This window comes from Myotis lucifugus, unplaced genomic scaffold (genome assembly GCF_000147115.1).
Source record: "Myotis lucifugus unplaced genomic scaffold, Myoluc2.0 scaffold_100, whole genome shotgun sequence".
Classification (NCBI taxonomy): domain Eukaryota; kingdom Metazoa; phylum Chordata; class Mammalia; order Chiroptera; family Vespertilionidae; genus Myotis; species Myotis lucifugus.
Window position 1 is genome coordinate 4,387,095 of NW_005871148.1, and position 22,454 is coordinate 4,409,548.

General features: G+C 47.9%; 1 protein-coding gene across 5 annotated transcripts in view; it reads left to right on the forward strand.

Moving 5' to 3' along the window:
- ERN1 (endoplasmic reticulum to nucleus signaling 1) overlaps nucleotides 1–22,454 on the forward strand; it is a 68,721-nt gene that overhangs the window by 29,962 nt on the left and 16,305 nt on the right. For 4 of the 5 annotated variants that reach the window (XM_023757005.1, XM_014458928.2, XM_006092452.3 and 1 more), the window contains 8 exons: nucleotides 6,242–6,275; nucleotides 7,311–7,383; nucleotides 10,898–10,970; nucleotides 13,012–13,134; nucleotides 16,129–16,230; nucleotides 17,044–17,305; nucleotides 18,150–18,228; nucleotides 19,183–19,348. In XM_023757005.1, coding sequence (XP_023612773.1) covers nucleotides 10,967–10,970; nucleotides 13,012–13,134; nucleotides 16,129–16,230; nucleotides 17,044–17,305; nucleotides 18,150–18,228; nucleotides 19,183–19,348 — 736 coding nt within the window. In that variant the 5' untranslated portion in view covers nucleotides 6,242–6,275; nucleotides 7,311–7,383; nucleotides 10,898–10,966. Of the gene's footprint in view, nucleotides 1–6,241; nucleotides 6,276–7,310; nucleotides 7,384–8,784; nucleotides 10,579–10,897; nucleotides 10,971–13,011; nucleotides 13,135–16,128; nucleotides 16,231–17,043; nucleotides 17,306–18,149; nucleotides 18,229–19,182; nucleotides 19,349–22,454 lie in introns of those variants that run through there. The other variant, XM_023757007.1, reaches the window with a different exon arrangement.

Sequence of the window (22,454 nt, forward strand, 5' to 3'; positions counted from 1 at the left end):
TGGGTGTCTATTTTAAAATGTTCTCATGCGAGCTGAATTTTAAGAAATGTTTTAAGACTTTCTTCCCCACAGTTTGGATCTGACAACTGAATATGGGTGAAGAGTGTAGATTCCGGAAGTACTTTCCTCTGGAGGGAGCAATGAGCTGCCACTGGGGAGAAGTGTCCCTAATCGCCTCACCTGAGCACGAGAAACATATTTGAGAGACTTGAGTTTTGAGTTAAGGGAGGGTGAATGACCTTGTTTCTACCAATAACTTTTATAAGGAAACAGTGTTAGAACCTTAAGCATTTTTCTTGAGGAAATGGCATTTGTCTACTGCAGTCAGACTAGCCGATCTAGTTTGATCTAGTTTCACCGTTGGCTAGGATTAAATCGTGTGCCCTCTAACTCATTCCTTTCTTTCACTTCACTTTTCTGATCAGGACTAAGTTTTGTTGGCCTTTTCCCCTTCCTTTTTGTTTCTGACCATCCCTCCTTTTCCCCCACCCTGGCCATCTTACTGGGGTTATTAAGTCGCCTTCCTCATTACCCTTTCTGATTCCTTCTTTTTCTCATTTGCTTAGTGCCCTGGCTGACCTTTTTCAGAGGACTGTATCACATCTCTCTTTTTCTCAGACGCCTACAATCTGTTCCTAGCCCGTGCCCGCCACGCCACATCACAGAGTTCTCTCGGCTTTCTCCTCCACGGTCTCACTGCCTGCTGTCCGACCTGATTCGCATTCAGAAGGAACACTTCACAATTGCCAAGCCTGTGTCCTCATTCCCACTAAGCGCTGATAGTTCTTCACTCTTGTAGTCTTGTCCTCCCCACCCGCCAGGGCAGCCTGCTTCATGGCACCGTTCTCCCTGAGTGCACCAGCCCGCCCCGAGTTCTCCCACCTGGGTGATCTGTGATACCTATGGCGTATACCACGTGTTTCCGCCATTTATTTTATACTTGGTTTCGTGTGTACAAGCTTTCCAAGCTCTTTTTCCTGCCTGGCATGAAACAGGGAACCAAGCTGATGGTAGATGTCTGATGTGTTTATGAGATGTGTGTGCTAAATCTCAGCAGTAATTACTAATAGCTGGGATGGGAGGGAAAGACGAGGCTCTTGAATATTTGGCCTGGGGGAGGTTTATAGGGAGCACAAAGCAGATAGGAACTTCATTTGTGGTCTTCGGTGCTTCATAAGGGCTCAGAACATCTCAAATCCCCGCTAGAAGTGCACTTAGAAGGGGCTGGTTTGGAGACTTTCTAACTGGTCCTGACATCTTAGTTGTACCTGGAGAAGTCTTGCAGTCAGAGAAGCTGGTTTTAAGCACCGGGTGTGTAGGGGTCAGTAGGTGGTTGTGCTTTAGAGAGAAGAGTGAAGTGGACCGGTGCTCATCTAGATTCCGCCAGAGAAGAGGGTGTTCCGGAAATATCAGCTCATCTGGGGAAGAGGAGGCAATGATCTTGGAAGGTTCCTTAAGCTCCAGTCAAATGGGCAGCCTGTTCTTGTGGCTTCTATAATCAAAGGATATTATTCCTTCCTACCTGGGAGAAAGTCTGCCTGGAGCTACCTCCAGAGAGAGGCCGTCAGTCCCTATTGCTCCGGTTTGAAACAATTATTAAAATTTTGGTTGACTTCATCAGAGACATTTTTCTGTTTTGCCGACTTACCACCCCCATGTTTCCCCATCATTGATGTTTCTCTCTCTCTCTCTCTCTCTATCTCTCTCTCTCTCCCTCCCTCCCTCCCTCCCTCCCTTTCCCTTTCTCTCTGAAATCAATAAAAACATATTAAAAAAAACACACATGAGAAATACCCAAATGTCCACCAACAGGTAAAGCAAATTGTGAGTACTCCTTCCACCATAAAAAAAAGAACAAAGTATGAGGCACGCAGCAATAAGAATGAATTGCAAAAATGTGATGCAGACACAAAAAAGACCCTACTACATGAATTCCATTTGTGAACTTTTAGAACAAACACCCGAATCTCTCAGTGTTTAGATGGGGTGGGAGTCAGGGATATTGCATCTAAAGGGATGTGAGAAATGTTTGGGGGGATGGAAATGATCTATATCTTGATTGTGAGGGTGGTTACATGCATGTGTATGTTTTTCAAGACTCATCGAACTGTACATGTAAAGTGGATGCATTAGGAGAGAAAGGAGAGCACATGCAAAAGAGAGAATAAGCCCAGTTTGTGTGTCTGTAGTCAGGGGAGGCGGTAGCCAGCCAGGAGGACTGGACGATCCTTGGCGATAGGATACTGCTTGAAGGCCTAGATAGATGAGTGTGAAATGTCTGTGAATGTGAAGGTGAAACCTTTGTCCTTCTATGGAGATGCGAAGGGCAGGGTGGTAGAGTTGGACACACTTGAAGGGTGAAGGGTAGGGAGTTTCAGAGAGCCACAGGAGGCCCAGGTGTGTGGAGAGAAGGGGGGCTTGAGCCCAGGAGTAAAGGTTTGAGGCACCAGCTGTGAGGAACAGGCAGCAGAGGCCAACCCGGAAGTAGATAGACTTATCTCCTTTGTCATGGGGCCCCGCTGGCCACAGATGTATAATGGTATCTCCAAGAGTGTGGAGTTTTCTTCAGCAGTGCTCAGAGCCTGTGGGTGGCGGGGCGGGAGAGGGGTGGCGGGGGAGGGGGCTGCTTGGTAGCTTCTGGGTTGAAGGCTGAGAGAACATAGCTGCTGCATCATTAGAAGTGATCAACGGTGGATTCCCAGGCTGGGCAGGAATAGGAATTGGAAGGAAACTAATAAATATATTGAGCCCCTCCTGTGTGCAGGCACTGTGGTAGATTTTTGGGATATAGCAGATAATAAAAGATGAATCCTAGCCCTCACAAAGTTTATAGTAGTTGTCTAACTACTATAAACTATAAGATATACAACTATACTTCAGAGGTGGTGTCATGGAGAAGAACTAAACAGGGAAGAGGGCGGGGCATCCTGGGGGGTAGGAGGTAGTCATGGAAGACCTCTCTGAGATGGTGACATTTGATCAAAGACCTAGGCAGAGGAAGCAGCAAATGCAAAGGCCCTGAGGGAGGGGCACGCTTGGCGGTATTCGAGGAATACAGGGAGGCCAGCACTTCTTTTGGAAATAAAAATATTTAAATATTTACCCTTCCAAACTTGGACAAAGGGAAGATGTGAACATCTACTTTGAGTCATTTCTGTCTGAAGTTAAAAAGGAGGATTAGACTAGCACAAACAGGAGCGATGAGTGTGCCATAATCTCACCCAGGTTTCTCTAAGTATAAAGGTTGTGCCTTTTCCGGCCTGACGCGCCAGGGGGATCAAGTCGAGTCCAGTGGCTGCCCCCAGGGCAGCACCGAGCAGGTTCGTTTTTCTGTTTCTTCCTGTGTTAATCCAAGAGACAAATCACCACTTTCAGGTTTGTAGCCATTGTTTTTCCTCTTCTGATATTTTTACCTTTATCTGATACCCTTACCTTCCCCTGGAATAATACCCATTTTTACACTTGTGAGCTAACCTCCCCCCCCCCCTTTTTTTCCTTCTGAAAGTAAAACAGCTTTTATCCTTATCAGTCTCCATATAGATAGAGTGGCTTATTTGGTAACAGTATTTGTTTATACTCATATAGTTAGGCCAGGTTTCTTTTCTCATGGCTCTTTTTAAAAAAACAAAACAAAAAACAAGAATCTTGCCTGATACCAGTTCTCATTATTAAATAAAAACAACCACCTTTTCGTATTGGGCTTTCGTTGCATGTTTTCACATGGTGCTTTTTGCTTTTATTTTGCTGGCTTTCCCACTATTTTTATCTCTAACCTTTTACATTATGGAAAATTTCAAGCATATGTAGAGAGAAGGGCACATGACTGCCCTGTGTTGTCATTTTCATCTTTAAACAGTTATTGACAAGCTGCCATTTTTTTATCTGTCCCCCATACAATTTTTTTCTGTAGTATTTTAAAACAGATCTCAAATTCTTTTTTTTTTTTTTTTTAAGAAAAGAAAGCAGCCGTGTGCTTGCTTCTGTGAGAGCTTGTTAATAGTTGTGCCGATCTGTGGCCCTAAGCTCTGCAGGTGTTTATTCCAGGGACCAATTTTTCTGTGTGGATGGGAAAGCTAAGGTGGCCAGAAGGTTCCCCTACTGGAGTGCGTGCATCTCCTCCTAAGCCTAGAAAAACAGCCTGGTTCTCAAACAATGGCATCGTTGTCCCACCGATCCTTTCCTGGCTCCTGCCAGTGACGGCCTGTGTCGCTACTGGTGCCTTTGTGGTGCAGGACATGGGACCTGAGGCCTCAGTGTCAGGTGGCCAGTGGATACGCTCTGGGAAGCCAGGGAAAGCTTCCCCTGAAGACGAGTCCCTGAGAGTGAGCAGAGGCTGGACAACAAAGATAGGCTCATGAATCGGAATCACAAACCCCTTGGCCTCCAAGTCTTGTTTCTGGTGACTTGTTAGAATTCGGCATTGTCTTCCTGTGAAATGAACGAACGAGATGCCCTCTGGCCCTGCCGGTGTGGCTCAGTGTTTGCCTTTGGCTGCAGCATTCTGGCTTTTCCCGGCTGGCCTGGCTGCAGGGCTGTTGCAGTAACCGGGCTGTCAACTGCACCGCGAGTGGTTCAGTGCAAGAGTGCTGTGGGTCCTGATTTCCTGCCTCTTGCATCAGTCTGTTTGTGAGCCTGTACCGAGAGGTGATTAGTAGGAACAACAGACGTGTGCTTACTGACTGGAAGTTTCTCCAGTTTCCTATAATGTGTTTGGTTTAATGAATTGTTTGCTGCCCACAGACCACATGTGGTATGTGTGCCTCTGTTGTTGCGAACACCGTATGCCTTCATGTGGGAGCTGGGCTCGAAAGGCAAAGTCAACATTTGATAAGGCTTGACAGAGCTTTCTTTGACCATCCCAACCGACTGGGAGAAACAGACAGCTGCCTGTCACCATAGGCAGAGCCGGGGGAGCCTGGAACTCTGTGTCCACAATCACATCACAGTATTAGCCGTCCTCGCCCCCAGCTTTGAAGTTGTGGATGGCATGGCTGTACCTCCCGTGGGGTTTTTGATGCTAGAGATACCTCATCACTGTGCCATCTCATGCCTGTGGATTTTAGCTCTGTCGCAACACCACTGCGTCAGCGTCCTCTCACCCCACCACCATCCCGCCTAGGAATCCGAAGCGTCCTCTGGATTTGTGCCAGGAGAATCTAGGGAAGGAGAAATTCTGCCGTTTTGACAACTACAGATATAACATAACACTGACTTGGAGAGAAAACTTTTTTCCCAATTCAAAAAGTAATTTGTACAAATTTGAGGAAATAGAGAAAAGGTGGGGAACTCAGTTTATATTTTCAACAGAGATAACTCACAATTAGCATTCTTTGCCTCTGTATCTAGTTTTATCAATGTGCATGGGAGATGTTCTGAGCTGCGTTAATACTCTATATACAGTGTCATCTGCTCTCCTAAACAGAAGAGTGTAACGATTTGTACACGTTTTAAATTTTTATAAGCCCTTTATGGAGCCCTAATTTTCTTAGAGGTGGGCATTTCATAAATTAACCATGTTCTTGAATAGTTGAGTAATTTGTAATGCTACTGTGAGCATCTTTGTACAGAAAGCATTTTCTATATTCTGTGTTATTTTTATCCTACACTTTATAGAAGTGGGATTAACACATTAAGCGCCCAGTCAGTCACCGGTGACTGACACTATACTTTCCGTCCGGAAGACAAAACAGGCTGGGCGCTTACTGTGTTAATGGGTCAAAGAGAATCATGAGAATGAACACTTGAAGGCTCTGAGATTGCCATACTGCTGCTCCAAAAGGGGGTACCCATTTCCCATCCAGTCAGATTCTCATCAACAGCAAAACTGATGCTTAAGCCACAGTTTTGCTTTTCTCAATGGGAATATCTGGTTCTGCTCCAGGCATTTGGCAAGGTGATGATTTTGGTTTTAAAAGTCCTTGATGTGTCAGACAGTGACACTGACCCACTGTCCACTGAGGGCTGTGACGGTTCTCCCTTCGCTCTCCCTCCCCCAAGTTATCTGCACGTTTCTTGAGAGCAGTTACATTCTGCCGTCAGTTCTCTCTCCAATCTCAGTGGCAATCATAAGAGTTTACATTTTGTCTCTGTGTGTGCGTTTTCTAAAGTGCCTTTTTGCACGTTATCTCATGTAAATAAACCTAAGGTGTCGGTACAGCTTGTGAATTGGCCCTGGGAACTCTCCAGGAGTCTTGACATCTCAGAGTCTGTCTGATGGTGCCTTTGTTGTTCTTTCACACAGATCCAGTTCTGCAGGTTCCAACGCACGTTGAAGAGTAAGTTTTCCGATTTGCTTCAGTACTTTCCTGTAATGCATTTTCTGTATTATTCAATATTTATGAAGCCAATTGCTGGGAGTACATATGCACAAGTTTAAGGTATAAGAAAATGATAGAGACATAGAAAGTCTTACAGGTGCCATGACAGAAGCCTGTGTTGGGGAGAGGGTAGTCAGTTCCTTTGGGAGTGAGTGGCATTATGGGGGAGGAGGGCAATGTTGTTTAAAAAGGCTTATTTGAGATGGAACTTAAGTTGAGGTTTGCACTTAAGCTTCCAAAGTCCTCAGGAAGGCCTCAGGGTTTAGATCTCTCCCTCTCACTGTGTTAACCATGGAGGGGAAACATGAGGGTGACCTGCTGCTAGAGGTGTGTGTTAGAATAAAGGCGGGATGGCACCTGTAAGAGCCTCAGTGACCCTCCGGGGTTTCTGTGTGAGCAGGATAGTCCTTCAGCAGGTTCACCTGACCACAGACCACCTCGCAGCTGCTTCATGGGAAGCTGCCGGCCGAGAGACCTTTATCCATGTCCTTGGCAGGTTCTCTCTGATGTCAAGCTTTCAAAGTCTGCTTTTATTGCCTCTGGTTTAAAAATAAATGTTTGTTGAACACTAAAGGCAGATTTGTTCTACCTGTTTACGTACCATGCCGCACTATTAAGTACTAATTGTTGAAGTTATTGACTTGAAAGCTGAAAAGCAGGCTCGCTGGGTCCTTTTCACTTATTTTACCTTCATCCAGAGGCTTTGACCCAATGATGATGTACTCTCCCGTGATGATTTATAATTTTCCCTTTGCAGGTGGCTTTTTTTCCTACTCAAGTACAGTACACACCGCCATAGTGATATTTTGTTTGTGGCTAAAGTGGACAAGCAGCGGGTAGAATTAGCTTTCATACACACACACACACACACACACACACACACACACACACACACCACTTTCCCCCTCCCCCAGTCATGGCTTTCACGGCTTTGGTAGTTTGTTTTGTGCCCTGAGCTGTAATCTGTCATTGATACTATTGCTTCATTTCTAGGCCTGCCTTCCTCCCGGATCCCAACGATGGCAGTCTGTATACACTTGGGGGCAAGCACAGTGAAGGCCTAACGGTGAGTGTATTTAGCGTCTTTGTACTCCAGAGGTTCTGGACCAGCGATCTTCCACTTTTGCTCATTGAGATCACCTGAGAGCTTAAAGACATTTGGAGGATTCTGATTCAGGTGGTCTGGAGCGGGGCCTGGGCATCGATATGTTTTTACAGCTTTTAAATGGCAGCCAGAGTTCAGAAACGTTAATCTAGACAAGCAGGTTCTGATGGCCCAGCCAACACCCTGGAAAGGTATAACACTCCCTTCAGTAATAGGGTTCACTCCAGCTAGTGATTCTCAAATTGGTGTGGAGAGCAGGGTAGTTTGAAACACTGCCCATCCCCCTGCAGACGTCCGCATGGGGGGGGGGGGCACATGGTATCCCCATCTCCATTTGAGAATCTAGATGGCGTGCTCCACCTTAACTACACATTGTAAAAACCTAGAGAACCCTAAAGAAATGCTGAATCTAGATCCCAGTTTCAAGTGTCCATTTAATCAGTGTAGGCATCAGGATAAGAGAACTTAGAAACAGGCCCACACATATGAGCACCTGATTTATGACAAAGACAACACTACAGTGCAGTGGGGAAGGTTCATCTTTTCAATAAATGCTTTGGGTCAATTGGGATATCCACGTGGAAAAAGAAAATCTCAACTCCCACCTCACACCAGACACACAAAACTCTGTTCCAGATAGATTGCATGTGTAAATGGGAAATGTGAAATAAGCTTTAAGACAAAAAGTAGCAGAACATCTTCATGGCCTTAGAGTAGGTGAAGGTTTCATAAATAGGATACAAACAAAACAAAACAAAAATATCTCACACTAACAAAAGGGAAAATCGATATATTGAATTATCGAAATAAATTCAGAATTTTCTTCTTTAAGAGACACTATTAAGAGAGGCAGGCCGCAGTGTAGTCACAATACCCATATCCAACCAAGTCCTTGTATTCAAAATATATACGGTGGGGCAAAAGTAGGTTTACAGTTGTTTGTATGGAAAACAATACAGTAATTAAAGAAGAAACTGTTTTGTATACTCACAACTGTAAACCTACTTTTGCCCCACCGTGTATAAAGAACTATGTAAATAAAAATCACAGCCGGTATGGCTCAGTGGTTGAGTCAGCCTATGAACCAGGAGGTCACAGTTCGATTCCCGGTCAGGGCACATGCCCAGGTTGTGGGTTGGATCCCCAGGGTTGGGGCGTGCAAGAGGCAGCCAATCAATGATTCGCTCTCATCATTGATGTTTCTATCTCTTTCTCCCTCCCTTTCTCTCTGAAATCAATAAAAATGTATATATATATTTTAAAAAATCAGTGTCATACTACCACCCATTCATTAGAATGGCTAAAACGAGAAAAAAATGGGAAAAAATGGGGGGTGGGGAATCAAAGCAACTGAACTCCCGTATGCTGCTGGTGGAAGTACAGGTCAGAACAACCAGTTTGGAAAACTGTGTAGCAGTATCTGTGACCAGTGATCCCCTCCTGGGTTATATGTCAACAGAAATGCATGTTTGTGTTCTCCAAAAGACAGGTACCCGAATATACTGTGGCACTAGGTATACTAACCAAAAAGTGAAAACTACCCAAATAGCACCAACAGTCGACGGGATAAATAAATTATGGCCTTGTATGCAGTTTCATAGTCTACACCAATGAGAATAGTCTGTGACAGATGAATCTCGCCAACATAAGGTGGGAGAAGATGGCAAACAAGAAAGTCTCCACGGTGAATGATGCATTTCTCTGAAGCTCAAAGACGGGAAAAACGAGTCTGTGGTGTTCTGAAGTTAGGATAGTGATTACCTGGGGAGTCATGGTTGGAAAAGGGCCAGAAGGGGCTCTCGGAGTGCTGTGAAGGTTCTGTGCCCCTCCTGCGTGCTGGTTACATGGGCATGTTCACGTTGCAAATGTAACTGAGCTGTACGCGTCCCCGAGCTTTCTGAGCTTTCTGATTGTAAGTTCTGCTTCAATGGAAAGTTTAAAAAGCCTCTAATGTGCAGCCAAGATTGAGAACCGCTGGTCTAGACTGTAGGTGGCTTGTGAGCCTTAATTTGGGAAGTTTAAAATTATTTGATGACTTCTGAAACAGGTGGGAGAAGGGCAGGCCTTGTGTAGATAGAGGTCTGTGTGTTTCACCTTCAACATTTCTCTCCACATCACTAGAGCCTCCATTACTGAAGCGCTTCGCTGGCCAGAAACTGGGTCCAGTGACTTGTATATGTTGTCTCATCTGAACCTCTAAGCAACCCTCTGGGATGTCAGTGTTGTCCCCATATTAGAGGAGTGGAAACTATGCCTGGAGGCAAGGGGGGGTGAAGGAACACGCCAAGTCCAAAGCTTCACATTGGACTTGAGATTGAAGAGCTCTCCAACTTCCAGAGGATGCTCTGACCTCCGCCCCACATGATGCCTTTCTGTGTTGTGGGTTAGCAGCTCCAGGAGCAACATGTTGCCGGCTCAGGCCCTGATCGGGAGGCTCGGCAGAGAACACGGGACTCAGAAGCCTTGCAGTGACTTTCTGATTCTCAGAAACATCTGGCAGAAGCCCAGTCATTACAGCTGCTCTGTGGCATTTTTCCTTTTCTAAGGCTTAGCTTAAACCTTGGGATGATGGGAAAGTCCAAATGATTACTTATTTAAAGTTCTGTTTATTGAAGCAAGAGAGAAATCTTTCGTGGAGAAAAAGGTGGCAGCATAGTAGAGGCAGTTATCTGTAGAACAGTTTCAGAAACACAGCATGTTCCAAAAATAAAGCACACTGAAACAAGCCTTCACCAAAAGGACTCGTCAGATGTCAGCTGGAGGCTCAGAAGAATCGGTTTTATGATGAAATGCAGCTGAAACAATGTGGATTCCTCTGAGTTTCTTTTCCTGGCACTTACCGGGACTTCCTTTAACACCAAAAGGTCCGATTTGTCTTCTGTTTTTCAGTAGAGACTTATTTACTGAAGAAAACATCAACACTTCTCTTGCACTTCAGGCTCCTATGTTGCCCACATAATGATGACTTCTTTTTCTCGGAGCTCCCGCTGGGCACGGAGATGGCTGCTCCTCAGAATGAATCTCATGGCTCTCTCTCACTCTGAGAAGCATTGACGTTCTCCTCAGTCTTAGCTGGCTCTGGGCCAATTTTCCAAGACGGGCGAATTCTTCCTGCCCCCTTAGAATTTCAGAGATTGTGTAACTCTCCATAATTGTGTAAGTCTTTTCAGAAAAAGGACTGTGTCGCCCCCAGGAGTGCTCTGGAAAAGAGACTTTTGGGGGCCCATGGAGTAAAGGAGTTAGTGTTTATAGTGCCAGGGACCTGGGAGCCAAGGGCTTGTCCAAAATGGATCTGGAAGCCCAGGGCACCCCTCTCCTGGGCCTCCAATTAGGAAAACGCCCATCTGCCATCAACAGTGCTTCTCTCTTTTTAGCAGAATTGGGTAACAGAAGCAGAGTATACTGTGAAAATTGTAATAATTGTGTAAGACTTGGTTAACTTATTTTTCCCTTTGCCTTTTTTTTTTCTTTTAAGAAACTTCCTTTTACCATCCCGGAGCTGGTCCAGGCATCGCCATGCCGAAGTTCAGATGGGATTCTCTACATGGGTAAGAGTTCCTGTGTTCCCGCTGAAACTCTGAGCTCTTTGGAAATGAGCCCAGGAGCTGGGCGAGTGGCGTCTCAGAGAGAGGTGTGCGGTCCCCTCACCAGCCCTTCTGGGAAAGGTCTTTCTTGCCTGGGTTGGGCTTGTTCGCGCCTGGATCAGCTGAACAATTAAGAAAGGGCTCCCCCCACTTGGGAACAGACTCGACACCATTAATATGGTTACTCATTTAACAAGCTTTTAGCTGCGGTGTTGACCTACCCCTGCGATTTAAAGATTGCAACATATCCAGAAGCATTGGACGAAATTTTAAGTGAATACAATGGTGTGAGCCAAGAAAGGGAAGCCAGGCTCCTGCCTGTCCATTATAGGGCTGTCTGAGTATTTCCTGCATCAGAGTATTGGGTGAAAACTGCACTTAACACCCACAGGGGCCACATCTTCCAAAGCATCGGATCACCTGCTTTCCCTTTACCACGTCGCTGCCAGAATGTCAATAAAAATGCATTTGTCACACAAAGGAGAGCTGTATTTATCTTGAAATCATAGTCGTAATAATATCCTGTATTTATGCACCAGTTTCTGGAGGAACTGAAAGTGCTCAGTGCCTATTCATGCCTGGGGGTAGGGGAGCCTGTATGTGTATTTCTGAGCCTCTAGTGCAGGCCAAATAGTAAGTTTTTGCTAGGGACTCGGGCTCTGGCTTCCTTCCACACCTTCAGAGTGAGGACCTCCCCCCACCCCCAGCCGAGGGAATTGGAGGAAGTGAACAGCCCAGGCTTTCTCTCCTCTGCGCCACGCCCCAGGCCCCTCTGAGCGCCTTCTGACCATCGGTATCGCTGGTTTCTATTTGGCCTTCCAGCGATTCGTCACTTAGGCTGCATTTAGGATATTGTGGTTCCATCACCTTTGTGTGGTGCCTCTTAAGTGAGTTCATGACACACATTTAAAAGTGTGGCAGTTGTCCAGTCCATCCATGTAAGTGGTGCTGGGTTATGGAGACTGCAGTGGTCCTCTAAGTAACCAGAGAGGTGCTGTGCCAGCTGGGAAGGGACCGTGGTCACAGCTGTTTGGTGATGTTTTCACTCTGTCTTCGGATCTTTTTCATATTAAGATTTGTTGCTGAGAACAGAAAGTTAGGACCCGTGGACACGTGTCACACATGTGGACTTGGTGTGTGTGCCACATCTGTTAGAGCTAAGCGCAGCCTTAGCAAATTCAAATACCCGGGGCTCTCCCTGGCATCTCGGCACTGCTTCTGAAAGTCCCTTGAAATAGGAAACTTGGCCAGTAAGTTAGGAAGGGGCCACACCTTACAAAACAGAGATGCACACACATCATAGTGAATGTGTTGACCTTCAGATGGGAGGCCCATGCTACGGACTCACCACTCCCATGATGCTCTGGTGTGTGTACTGTAGATGCACATCTCTGAGTTTTCCTAAGTGTTGTTTGGCTATGCCGTCCACCTGATCGGACCTTTTAATCAGCTGACTGAGGTGAGAGGTGTAGCCCGTGGCTGGGAATAACTTCCTGGCTAGAACAGGGGCTGAGATAACTTGGATCTCATTAGCACCAGGTTGCAACCAGCCCCACTGCCCAGTGACAGGTATCAGCTCATTAGAGTCAGAAAGTCACTCTAGATCCTCTTCCACGTGAGCTCATCAGTAGGGAGGTTGTGATATAGGGATGATGGTTAGCAGCGCGCTGAACCCCTGGGTGCACTTGTAGATTTATATAGATCCCAGTGTGGAAAGGATTGCCCTTTCCAGGCCAGACTTGTAGTATTTAAGGCCACTAATCAAAGCAGGACAGTACGAGTTACTAGGTTTGGAGAAATTTTTGCACATGATTAGGTTATTCAGTTCTTATGAGACCCTGTGGCCCAAGCGTTTTATTATCTCCACGTTACCATTACCGCCTCTGAGCAGGGTGACAAGACAAGGGCCTGTCTCTCGGACAGAGGACGTCGTGGGCTGCTGGTTCGGCAGTGGTGTTTGTCCATATAGGACGAGTGTAACCAGTGTGTCCTTGTGACGTTTCAGGTAAAAAGCAGGACATTTGGTATGTCATTGACCTTCTGACCGGGGAGAAACAGCAGACTTTGTCATCGGCCTTTGCAGATAGCCTCTGCCCTTCGACCTCTCTTCTGTACCTTGGGCGCACAGGTAAGAAGGAGCCTTTTGTCGTGTGCAAACCTGCCTGTTTCTAGAGAGGACCTGAAGTAGCCTCCCCACGGGTCTCTGCCTCCGGGCTTCCTTATTGAGAAGGCGGCCGGAGCCGTCTCCTCCAGCACAGACTTTACCGCATGGTTCCCCTTTCTAGACCCGCCGTGGCTCCTCAGTGCCTGAGGGTTACAGTCCGATCCGTACGCAGCCCACAAAGCCTGCAGCTGCTGCCTCTTTCCCCTTCTCCCTCGCTACGTTTCCCTCATTTCAACATTTTCCAGTGAAGATGAACTACCCACAGCTCCCAGAATAAGCCGTGCTATTTTAAAACACTTGGAATTGTGGGTCCCTCTCTACCAGGTATGCACGTTTTTGCCTGTCTGGCCAACATCCTGTCTCCTTTCACATTGCTGCTCAAAAGGCACCCTCTCTGTGAGGCCTCATCCTCACCTCAGCTCCCCGTCCCTGCCCAGGACAGCAGCTCTTCCATCCTCGGGGCACGCACACTATGTGGGCCCGTGGGCCCGTTACAACCAACAAGTCACTGCCCATCACTGGCCCTTTAACCCTTTTCGGTCCAACCTTGAGGCTGACTCGACAGACCAGGCACTAGGAGCAGGTCCAACGTCGAGCAATAAGAACATTAAAAAGTTCAACATTCAATCCCGTCAATTAATTTCGACCAGGCTGTTTGAATTCCAAAAATAACATTGGACCGCAAAGGGTTAAGGCATCAGCAGCACCCTCCTCACCTCTTTCTTCAGCCTTGTCTTCTTTTTACTACTTGTCACTACATGTTTCTAAATCATATTTGCCTACTTTTCTGCCTCCTGCATTACACCATCAGCTTCCCAAGGACAGGACTTGGCTTCGCTCACCTGCCGTATCTCCACACTGGGCACCTGTCCGACATGTAGCAGGTGCTCAGACGGAGCGAGTCAGTGGGTGGGTGCTGAGCCCTTTCACTGCAGGGATCTGCCTTATTCATCGTATGTGTGCGGCACCCGACATCTTCCAACACTCCATACACTTAGAAGGAAAAAATTGTACTCAAAACTTAGAAATCATTACAGCTCTGGCTGGGTGGCTCAGTTGGAGCGTCATCCATACACCAAAAGGTTATGGGGTCGATCCCCAGTCAGGGCGCAAATGGGAGGCAACCAATCGATGTTTTTCTCTCACATTGATGTTGCGCGCGCTCTCACTCTCTCTCTTGCTCTCTCTCTCTCTCTCTTTTCCTCTCCCCACCCCCTTTCCCTCTCTTTGTCTCTGCCCCTCTCTCCCTTCTTCTCTATAAAATCAATGAACATATCCTCAGATGAGGATTAAAAAAAAAAGAAATTACAGTTGAGCGCTAAGTTTGTCTAAACATTCAGGTAGCCAAGGCTTTAAAAAAGAGATGGAACCTTCCTCCAGGTGCTGTGGAAACAGTGCTTTTCTAAGAGTGAGTGAGGCCAATCCGGGGCCCTGTACGTGAGCAGGAAGGTCTCTATTGTTTGTTTATTGCTGCTTAACAAACCACCCTAACTTAGTGGCTTCAAACACCAACACTTAAATTGCTCAGGATTCCGTGCGTCAGAAATTCAGGGAGGGCTCAACAGGGATCAGTGGTCTCCACATGCTGTTGGCTGGGTTCACTCAGGTGCCTGGGGACTTGGCTCAGCTCCACACAGAGAGCCTGGACTTCCTTCCACGATGGCTGGATCCTCTCCTTGAGTAAAAGTGGGCGTTACAGTGCCTCAGGCCTGGGCTCAGAAGTCCCGGAACCTCCCTTCCACCACAATCTGCTGGTCAAAGCAAGTCAGGAAGCCAGCCCAGAACCAGGGGCTGGGGAAATAGATTTAGCATGTGTCAAATTACAGTCCATTCTGTAAGATTAAACCACACCCACACATCTCTCTACTTTGTGCTATGGACCACACTCCCACGGTTCTTAGGACCCTCTGATCTAGCAGAAGGTCTGTGAAATGCTACCTTAATAGCAGGAGGTCTGTGAAATACCACCTTAAATCTCTCTGAGGTCTCAAAGAAGGGTCTTAATGCCTCACTTTATTTTTTTTATTGATTTTTAGAGAGAGAAACACTGATTTGTTGTTCCACATATTCATGCATTCATTGGTTGCTTCTTGTACTGTATGTGCCCTGACCAGGGATTGAACCTGCAACCTACTGAGACAACGTTTTAACCAACTGAGCTACTTGACAAGGGCTAACTGATTTGATCTGGACCCCGAGGCCATTTTTTGCTGGTAGCACCCTGGACTTCATCTTTGCCCTAAAGCCATTTTTTTTACATTGAGAATCTTTTTCAGCTGGAATGTCAGTCCTGAACCCTCTATATTTCCTCTCTATTCAGTTCAAAAACCAAATTGTTTCTTCTTTAATTTATCTGTCTTGCAATGTATCACATGCAGTTGAGAGAAGCCATTCGGCACTTTCTGCATTCTGCGTGGAAATCTCTAGCCAGATCCACAAGTTCATTGGGTAATTGTGTCACCACCCCATAACCTGGGTTACCCCTTTTCGGCTTCCAGTAGCAGTTTTCTTCCTGCTCTTTCAGTCTCCACATCGACCTTTCGGCCTCCATTGGCACCTGGTCCCAGTCAATGCCACATGTTTTGGGTTTGGGTTATAACACCTTCCCACTTTATTAGGTACCAGTTCTAACATCATCTGTCTATTGCTATATAATAAACCACCCCAGAACTTCAGTGGCTTAGAACAACACTGTGATCTAAGTGTTGGTCATGATCCTGTGAGTCCTGCGTTCAAGGGCACCACGGGGGTGGCTCGTCTCTGCTCCACGTGCTGTTGACTGGGTTCACTCATGGGTCTGAGACTTCATTTCTCCACATGGCCTTTTCTCTTTCCACATGGATGGCCTGGCCTTTTCTGCGGGCAGTTTAGGGAGGACTTGTCTGTTGAAATTTAGATAAGGTCAGCACCTCGGTGGGTGCGTGGCCCCTCTGGTAACGGGCTGGTGTGTGTCCTCAGAATACACCATCACCATGTACGACACCAAAACCCGAGAGCTCCGGTGGAACGCCACCTACTTCGACTACGCAGCCTCGCTGCCCGAGGACGACGTGGACTACAGTAAGTCCTCCGGGTGGCTGTGCCAGGCTGGGTGGTCCTTGTGATCCAGGAGAAAAGCTCGATCTTCTTTGAGACAGTCTTGGTCAGCAGGTTCTCGACTCCCCATGGAATTAGAGTAAATACTTCAACAGGCAGCGCTGAAGGCAGGTCCTGGTGAGAAGTGAGGAGGAAAAGCCAAGTAAAACGGTGCAAGGTAGCCTGAGAGGAGGGAAGGTGCACTCTGTCCTGTCCCTCTTGTCTCAGAAGGAACTTGCTAGAAGCCCAATGGGAAGCAGGAAAAAGCATCACCTGTGACAGTAACAACTCACTGCCTACATGTGGCTCACCCTCCAGTTATTTCTCTAGTAAACATTCCCCCAACTCAAATGAAAACGAAAAACCACTTCTGCCAACTTAATACCAGGGTCAGGAAGTCTGATAGAAACCAGTTCTGTGGTCAGATGTGTTCAGCCCTGACTTTGAGCCTGATCAGTAGGTTTGAAACGATTGCTATCAAATGCATCCCCGTTGGCTCCTTTCTGCTCAGTATTTGCTCTCACTAAGCGAATGGAACGCTGACGAATGTCACTAAGTACGTCGCCTTCCAGAGGGTGATCCTGTCTTAGGCTTACAAACCAGGCAGCTCCTAGTGTGTTGCTGTGGTAGGGCCTGAGCGAGCTCATTGGAAACGAGTGAAACTGTTCGGGGGAGATCAGAGAATACTCCAGAAACCTTGTTTCCTCTAGCTGAGTGGCCACAACCTGCCGGGACCTGAGGATGTGGTTGCAAAACAGGGCGAGACTCGACGTGGCTTTGTTTGTCTGATCTGTGCAGAGATGTCCCATTTTGTGTCCAATGGCGATGGGCTGGTGGTGACTGTGGACAGTGAGTCTGGCGACGTCCTGTGGATCCAGAACTATGCCTCCCCTGTGGTGGCCTTTTACGTCTGGCAGCGGGAGGGGCTGCGGAAGGTGATGCACATCAACGTCGCTGTGGAGACCCTGCGCTACCTGACCTTCATGTCCGGGGAGGTGGGGCGCATCACCAAGTGGAAGTACCCCTTCCCCAAGGAGACGGAGGCCAAGAGCAAGCTGACGTGAGTCGGGGGGCTCAGGCAGAAAGGGCCTCTGTGACCCTGACACTCTGGGCCGGCCGCAGCGTGCCACACCGCACACGGGGCCAGGGCTCGGGCAGCTGACTCTGAAGCCGTGAGGAAAACAGAGAGCCAAGACTGGCTCATTCAGAAACCCCAGAATATAAGAACCCGGGGGCGTCCCCTGGCGCTTCAGAATTCTTACGTATTAAATGAATTAAAATGATGGGTGGGGATAGGAAAGAGACAGTTAGTATTCATAGTACAATTTGGATATATCTCAGGTAGTGGGACTACAAGAGATGTACTCATTTTCCCATTTCATGTATTTTTTAAGTTTTTACTGTAAGTTATATCCACTTAAAAATCAGGCCTACACTGTTAGGGTGCATGTGTCTAAGATTCAGCAGGCTTGTGCTCTCCATCCTCACCTCGGCCTCAGTTTCCCACTTGAGAGAGCTTTTGGAGAAGAGCAAATGAGATAATGTGCAGGAATGTTTTCTCTAAACTATACACCACCATCTCAGGGGCTTTGCCGTGGCCGCAAGCATCAGTCTCTCCCGGGCGATCCCTGCACGCAGTCCTTTCTGCAGGCGCCGTGGGGATGGTTGAGCACAGCCCTGCCCGTGGCAGATGAGGGAGGACACCAGGCAGTGAGTGGCAGCCGGGGCCTGCAGTCCAGTTCTCCTGCTGCCAGGGCAGGAGTCTCGCCTCCACACCCCAGAGTGCTTAGGAGTTCATCTGGCTATTCTTCTGGGTGGTATTTGGGGCTGGGGCTGAGATTCTTCTCTCCAGAAAACCCAGAATTTAAAGGACTGTGGAATGCATATGTCCGTTTTTCTCCTAGGCCCACCCTGTACGTTGGGAAATACTCTACTAGCCTCTACGCCTCCCCCTCAATGGTCCACGAGGGGGTTGCTGTTGTGGTAAGTTCCCTTGCGAGAGGGTGAGGGGGGAGGCTCACAGATAGAGCCTCCTAACTGCTCCTGTTCCATTTTTGCAAAAAGTGACTTTGAATCATATATAAACATCTGTTGGTTAAGATCTTAGATCCTCAAAAACATTTCCTGCACATGCCACCTTCTCCTTTCGAGGAGAGCTGCATGACAAAACAGCTTGCTAGGCCCAGGAAGCCCTGATCATCCCCTTGGCCTGGGTGTTGAAGTCTAAACCCCCCGCCGGAGGTCACAGCTCTCCTCAGCCCAGGCCCACGGTGCCCGTCCTCCCCACTGCTGGGGTACAACCTGTGCGGCTTCCTGCTGATCTCAGAAGTTCCTTGTCCATCTCTCTCAGCCTTTGTTCAGGCTGCACCTCACACTTCAGTCCTCCCCTTCCTCCTCTTCGCTACTCAGATCCTTTTCATCCTTTCCTGACCTGGTCAGTGCACTGTCTCTGGGCATCTGAAACCCCATGCTCCTGGCGGCTCACTTGGTGTCTGAGGTGTTTGGTTGGCATCCCTTGTCTTTCCAGTGAGGCGGGTTGGTCAGCGGCTCCCATGAGCAGGGCAGCCTCACTTGAGGTCCAGCAGTGCCCGAGCCGGCAGCGGGCTCGTTGGGGGAGCTGACTCCACCCTGGTCAGGTGCATCGATCGTGGATTGCTCGGTGCCCTGGCATTCTCCTTCACTTACACTGCTGCTCACAGGAGCCGCTGGGAACTCCACACACACCCTTCCCGTCCCCAGTTCCTAGACAAAAGAATTTGAAAAGGTGTCCATGTTAAAGACCTCAGCACAGCCTTTCACGCCCTGGGGGGAGAGCCTCCCCTGCCATCCTGGACCAGCCCCAACCGGAGGTAGGGCAGTGCCTTAGGACAGTCACAGGAAGGGAAGGCCTGCTCACCTGCAAGGGCTGCCCAGGCCTCACTTCAGCTCTGTCCACAGCCCCGAGGCAGCACCCTTCCTTTGCTGGAAGGCCCCCAGACTGACGGTGTCACCATTGGGGACAAAGGGGAGTGTGTGATCACACCCAGCACGGACCTGAAGCTTAACCCTGGGCTCAAAGGGAAGAACAAGCTCAACTACTTGAGGAACTACTGGCTTCTGATCGGTGAGTGGTTCCCTGCCATGTGCTGCCTCCTGGTGGGCAGAGCTGACTTTGCTAGTTACAGTCAACTGCTTTGTGCTTAGTTGGTGTCCTGGTCTTCCGGACCTTGAACTGTTTACCCCCAAGGGAAGTGAACAGGGCAGCTGTGTTGCCAAGTCAGTTCCCCAAAATTGTTTAACGACTATTCCAGAACTCAAGTACTAAGTACAGTCATGTCGGGGATACGGTCTGAAAGATGCTTCGTTGGGCGATTTTGTAAGTTTGCAAACATCCCAGAGTGTTGGTACACAAACCTAGAAGGTACAGCCTACTACACACCTAGGCTATACAGCACAGCATACTGCTCCTAGGCTACAAGCCTGCACAGCGTGTTACTGCCCAAAGCAGCACGAGATTAAATCAAGCCCAAGAGAAATGATGCCATCCAGAGACACAGCAAGCACAAGATGTATGAGGCTGCCACTGGCATAACGTGGAACACTGTTTGACAGCAAACTTTATAAGTAGAAAGAGGACACTTCAAAATAACAAAAAGGATAGTATAGTAAATACATAAACCAGTAACATAGATGTTTATTGTCAATATTTGTACTGTACATAATTGTCTGTGTTACACTTTTATATGACTTGGCAGTGCAGTAGGTTTCTTTACTCCAGCATCCCCGCAGACTCGTGAGTAATGGGTTGTGCTGTGACATCATGATGGCGACGTTGCTAGGCAATAGAAAATTTTCAGCTCTATTATAATTTTTTGGGGCCGTTTTCATATATGCAATCGGGCAACGATCAAAGCGTCATTAGGCAGCACATGACTGTAATGTAAACTTTGTGCAGCCATCTGATGCACTGAATGTCTGTAATGTGCCAGGCATTGGCCCTAAGCACTTTAGAATACATTTCCTATTTTTCACAGGTAGGCACCCTTGTTCCTTCCATTGATAGTTAAGGAAACTGGAGCGATTTCTATGGAAGAATTCACTTGGAGTTGGCGTGGGTGTGGGTGTGGGGGCGGCAGGGGGAGGAGAGGGTTGAAGACCAGCAGGGACTGAAGGAGATGAAGAGTTAGAGGCTGGATCCGGGTCAAGGAGCCACGGCAAAAATCCTGGGTGTGTGTGGGGAGTCCCTTCTCCTTCTCTTCCGCTGTCAGCCAGCCAGATAAGAATCGAGATGACACCCAGAGGCAGTGAGTGTGACAGATGAAGGCAGAGGTGAGAGAGCTGTGTCTCTGGCAAGTGTCCCAAGTAATTACAGCAGGACCGAGTCTTCTTGAATCTGATTTGCCCGTCCTGTGTCCCAGTTCTGCTGCCTCCCAGCCCCAGAGGTGGTGAGAGGCGGGGATGCAGCCGCAGGGGGTGGGGTGGGCAGGAGGGAACCGGGGGTGCCAGAGTGCACAGGGGCTCGTGAGGTTTCTCCTTGCCATTTTCCCTCTTGATCTCTGCTGACTGGTCCCTGGGCAGAGAGAGGGCAGAGCCGGGGTACTGGGTAGGGAATGTGGAGGGGCTTGGGGAGTGCAGGGCCTTGGAGGCTGGCCTGGGAGCAGTGTGACTGGGTGGTGCAGAGAGGAACCTGGGTGTGTTCAAGCCCTGACCATTCCCTTTGTAGCTGCCCAGGTCTTGTTCTTCTCATTCATCCTGACTCCTTGCAGCCATTTTTCTTTTAGTCATCATCTTTACCAAAAAATGGGCAAAGGAGATGGCAAAATAATTGTGTATTTTTTTTTTTAACAGAAGTAGTTTGGAAAACTTGTGTGAAGGGGCTCAGAGTAAAGGGAAAAATAGCTAATGAGCACAGGCCACTAAAGTGATAAGGCCACTCATTTTATGTACCAGTTAAGGGGACACAGACTGCCTACTAATGGTTAAGAAGTGAATTAAGGAAAGGTGTATGTAAGACTATTAAAAAAAAATACAGAAAAAAATCTTCATGGCTTTATCATTGCAAAATGATATCCCTTTAAAAAGGAAAATTTGCTCAAGTAAGAAAACTGAGAAACCCACAAAGTATAAAGAAGTAGTTAGGGAAGCATCCGCAGTTCTGAAGGCCCCTCTGAGGAACTCCCATGCGTCCCCATTTTAAATAGTCTTTGTGTAAACTGGGGCCAAGGTCAAAGGATACGCTCTTCATGTTGAACTATTATGTTCTTCTATTTGGTTTTTGTGGAAGAAACGAAGGATATCCCCACATCACATTCATCTTGAAAATAAAGTCCTCTTAGCTTGAGGGGCTTGGTCTGGGGGTTGCCCAGAGCAGCGGTGCTAACCTGGGGTGCTCTCCGCTTCACCTGGGGGCTTTGTCAATTAGGCACTCAAGCCCCTGAGACCCTGAATCAGTAGATCCAGGGCAGGGCCTCTGCTTTTGCTCTGGAGTCCGGACATAACTGCTGATGGTAGATAATCACTAAAACGCAGGTACCGTTTACATGAAAGTGTTTCCGGGTCTCGTGAGTACGTTTGGAGCATACTTGGTTCAGCATGTGGAGCATGTTATTACCGAGCTGAGGGAGAAGGCTGTGCGTAAGAACTACAGGAGGAAGACGAATGAATTGGGGCTAATCACTTCCATGGCAGTGGGTTGCGAGGTGCCCTACAGGAGGGGCAGGACTTGGAGCACTAAGAGTGGGCGTCAGGGGTGGGGGCGGGCAGGGCACTGCTGCCCATGGTGGCTCGTGGAAGGCACAGCTTGATTTCTCTTAGAGTGAAGGTCTTCTGTTAGCCTCAGAGGGACCGGGAGATACGTTCAGGTCCCTGGGCCCCACCAGCAAATCTGAGTCCGAGGTCTGTAGACCTCCCGTGAGGAAGTACGACTCCCCAGCAAAGCCTGTCTCCGAGGTCTTCGGCCAACAAGGAGCAACTAGGGGCGGATCAGACCAAAGTGAGGCTTCCCTTGAAGAGCAGTGTTGTGTTGTTGGTAGAGAACTGACCTAAAGCAAGGGACTTAGGATTTTTCTAGGTCAAAAAATGTCCGTAGCTTGGACTAGCTGCTGTTTGTATCTTAGCAATACATCATAAAATCTTGGATAGAATAGCAGAAAGATCACAGTGAGACCCGATCTCAGTGAGAGAACGAACAGGAAAGTGTCCGGGGCCAGGGTGCCAGCAGCCAGTAGAGG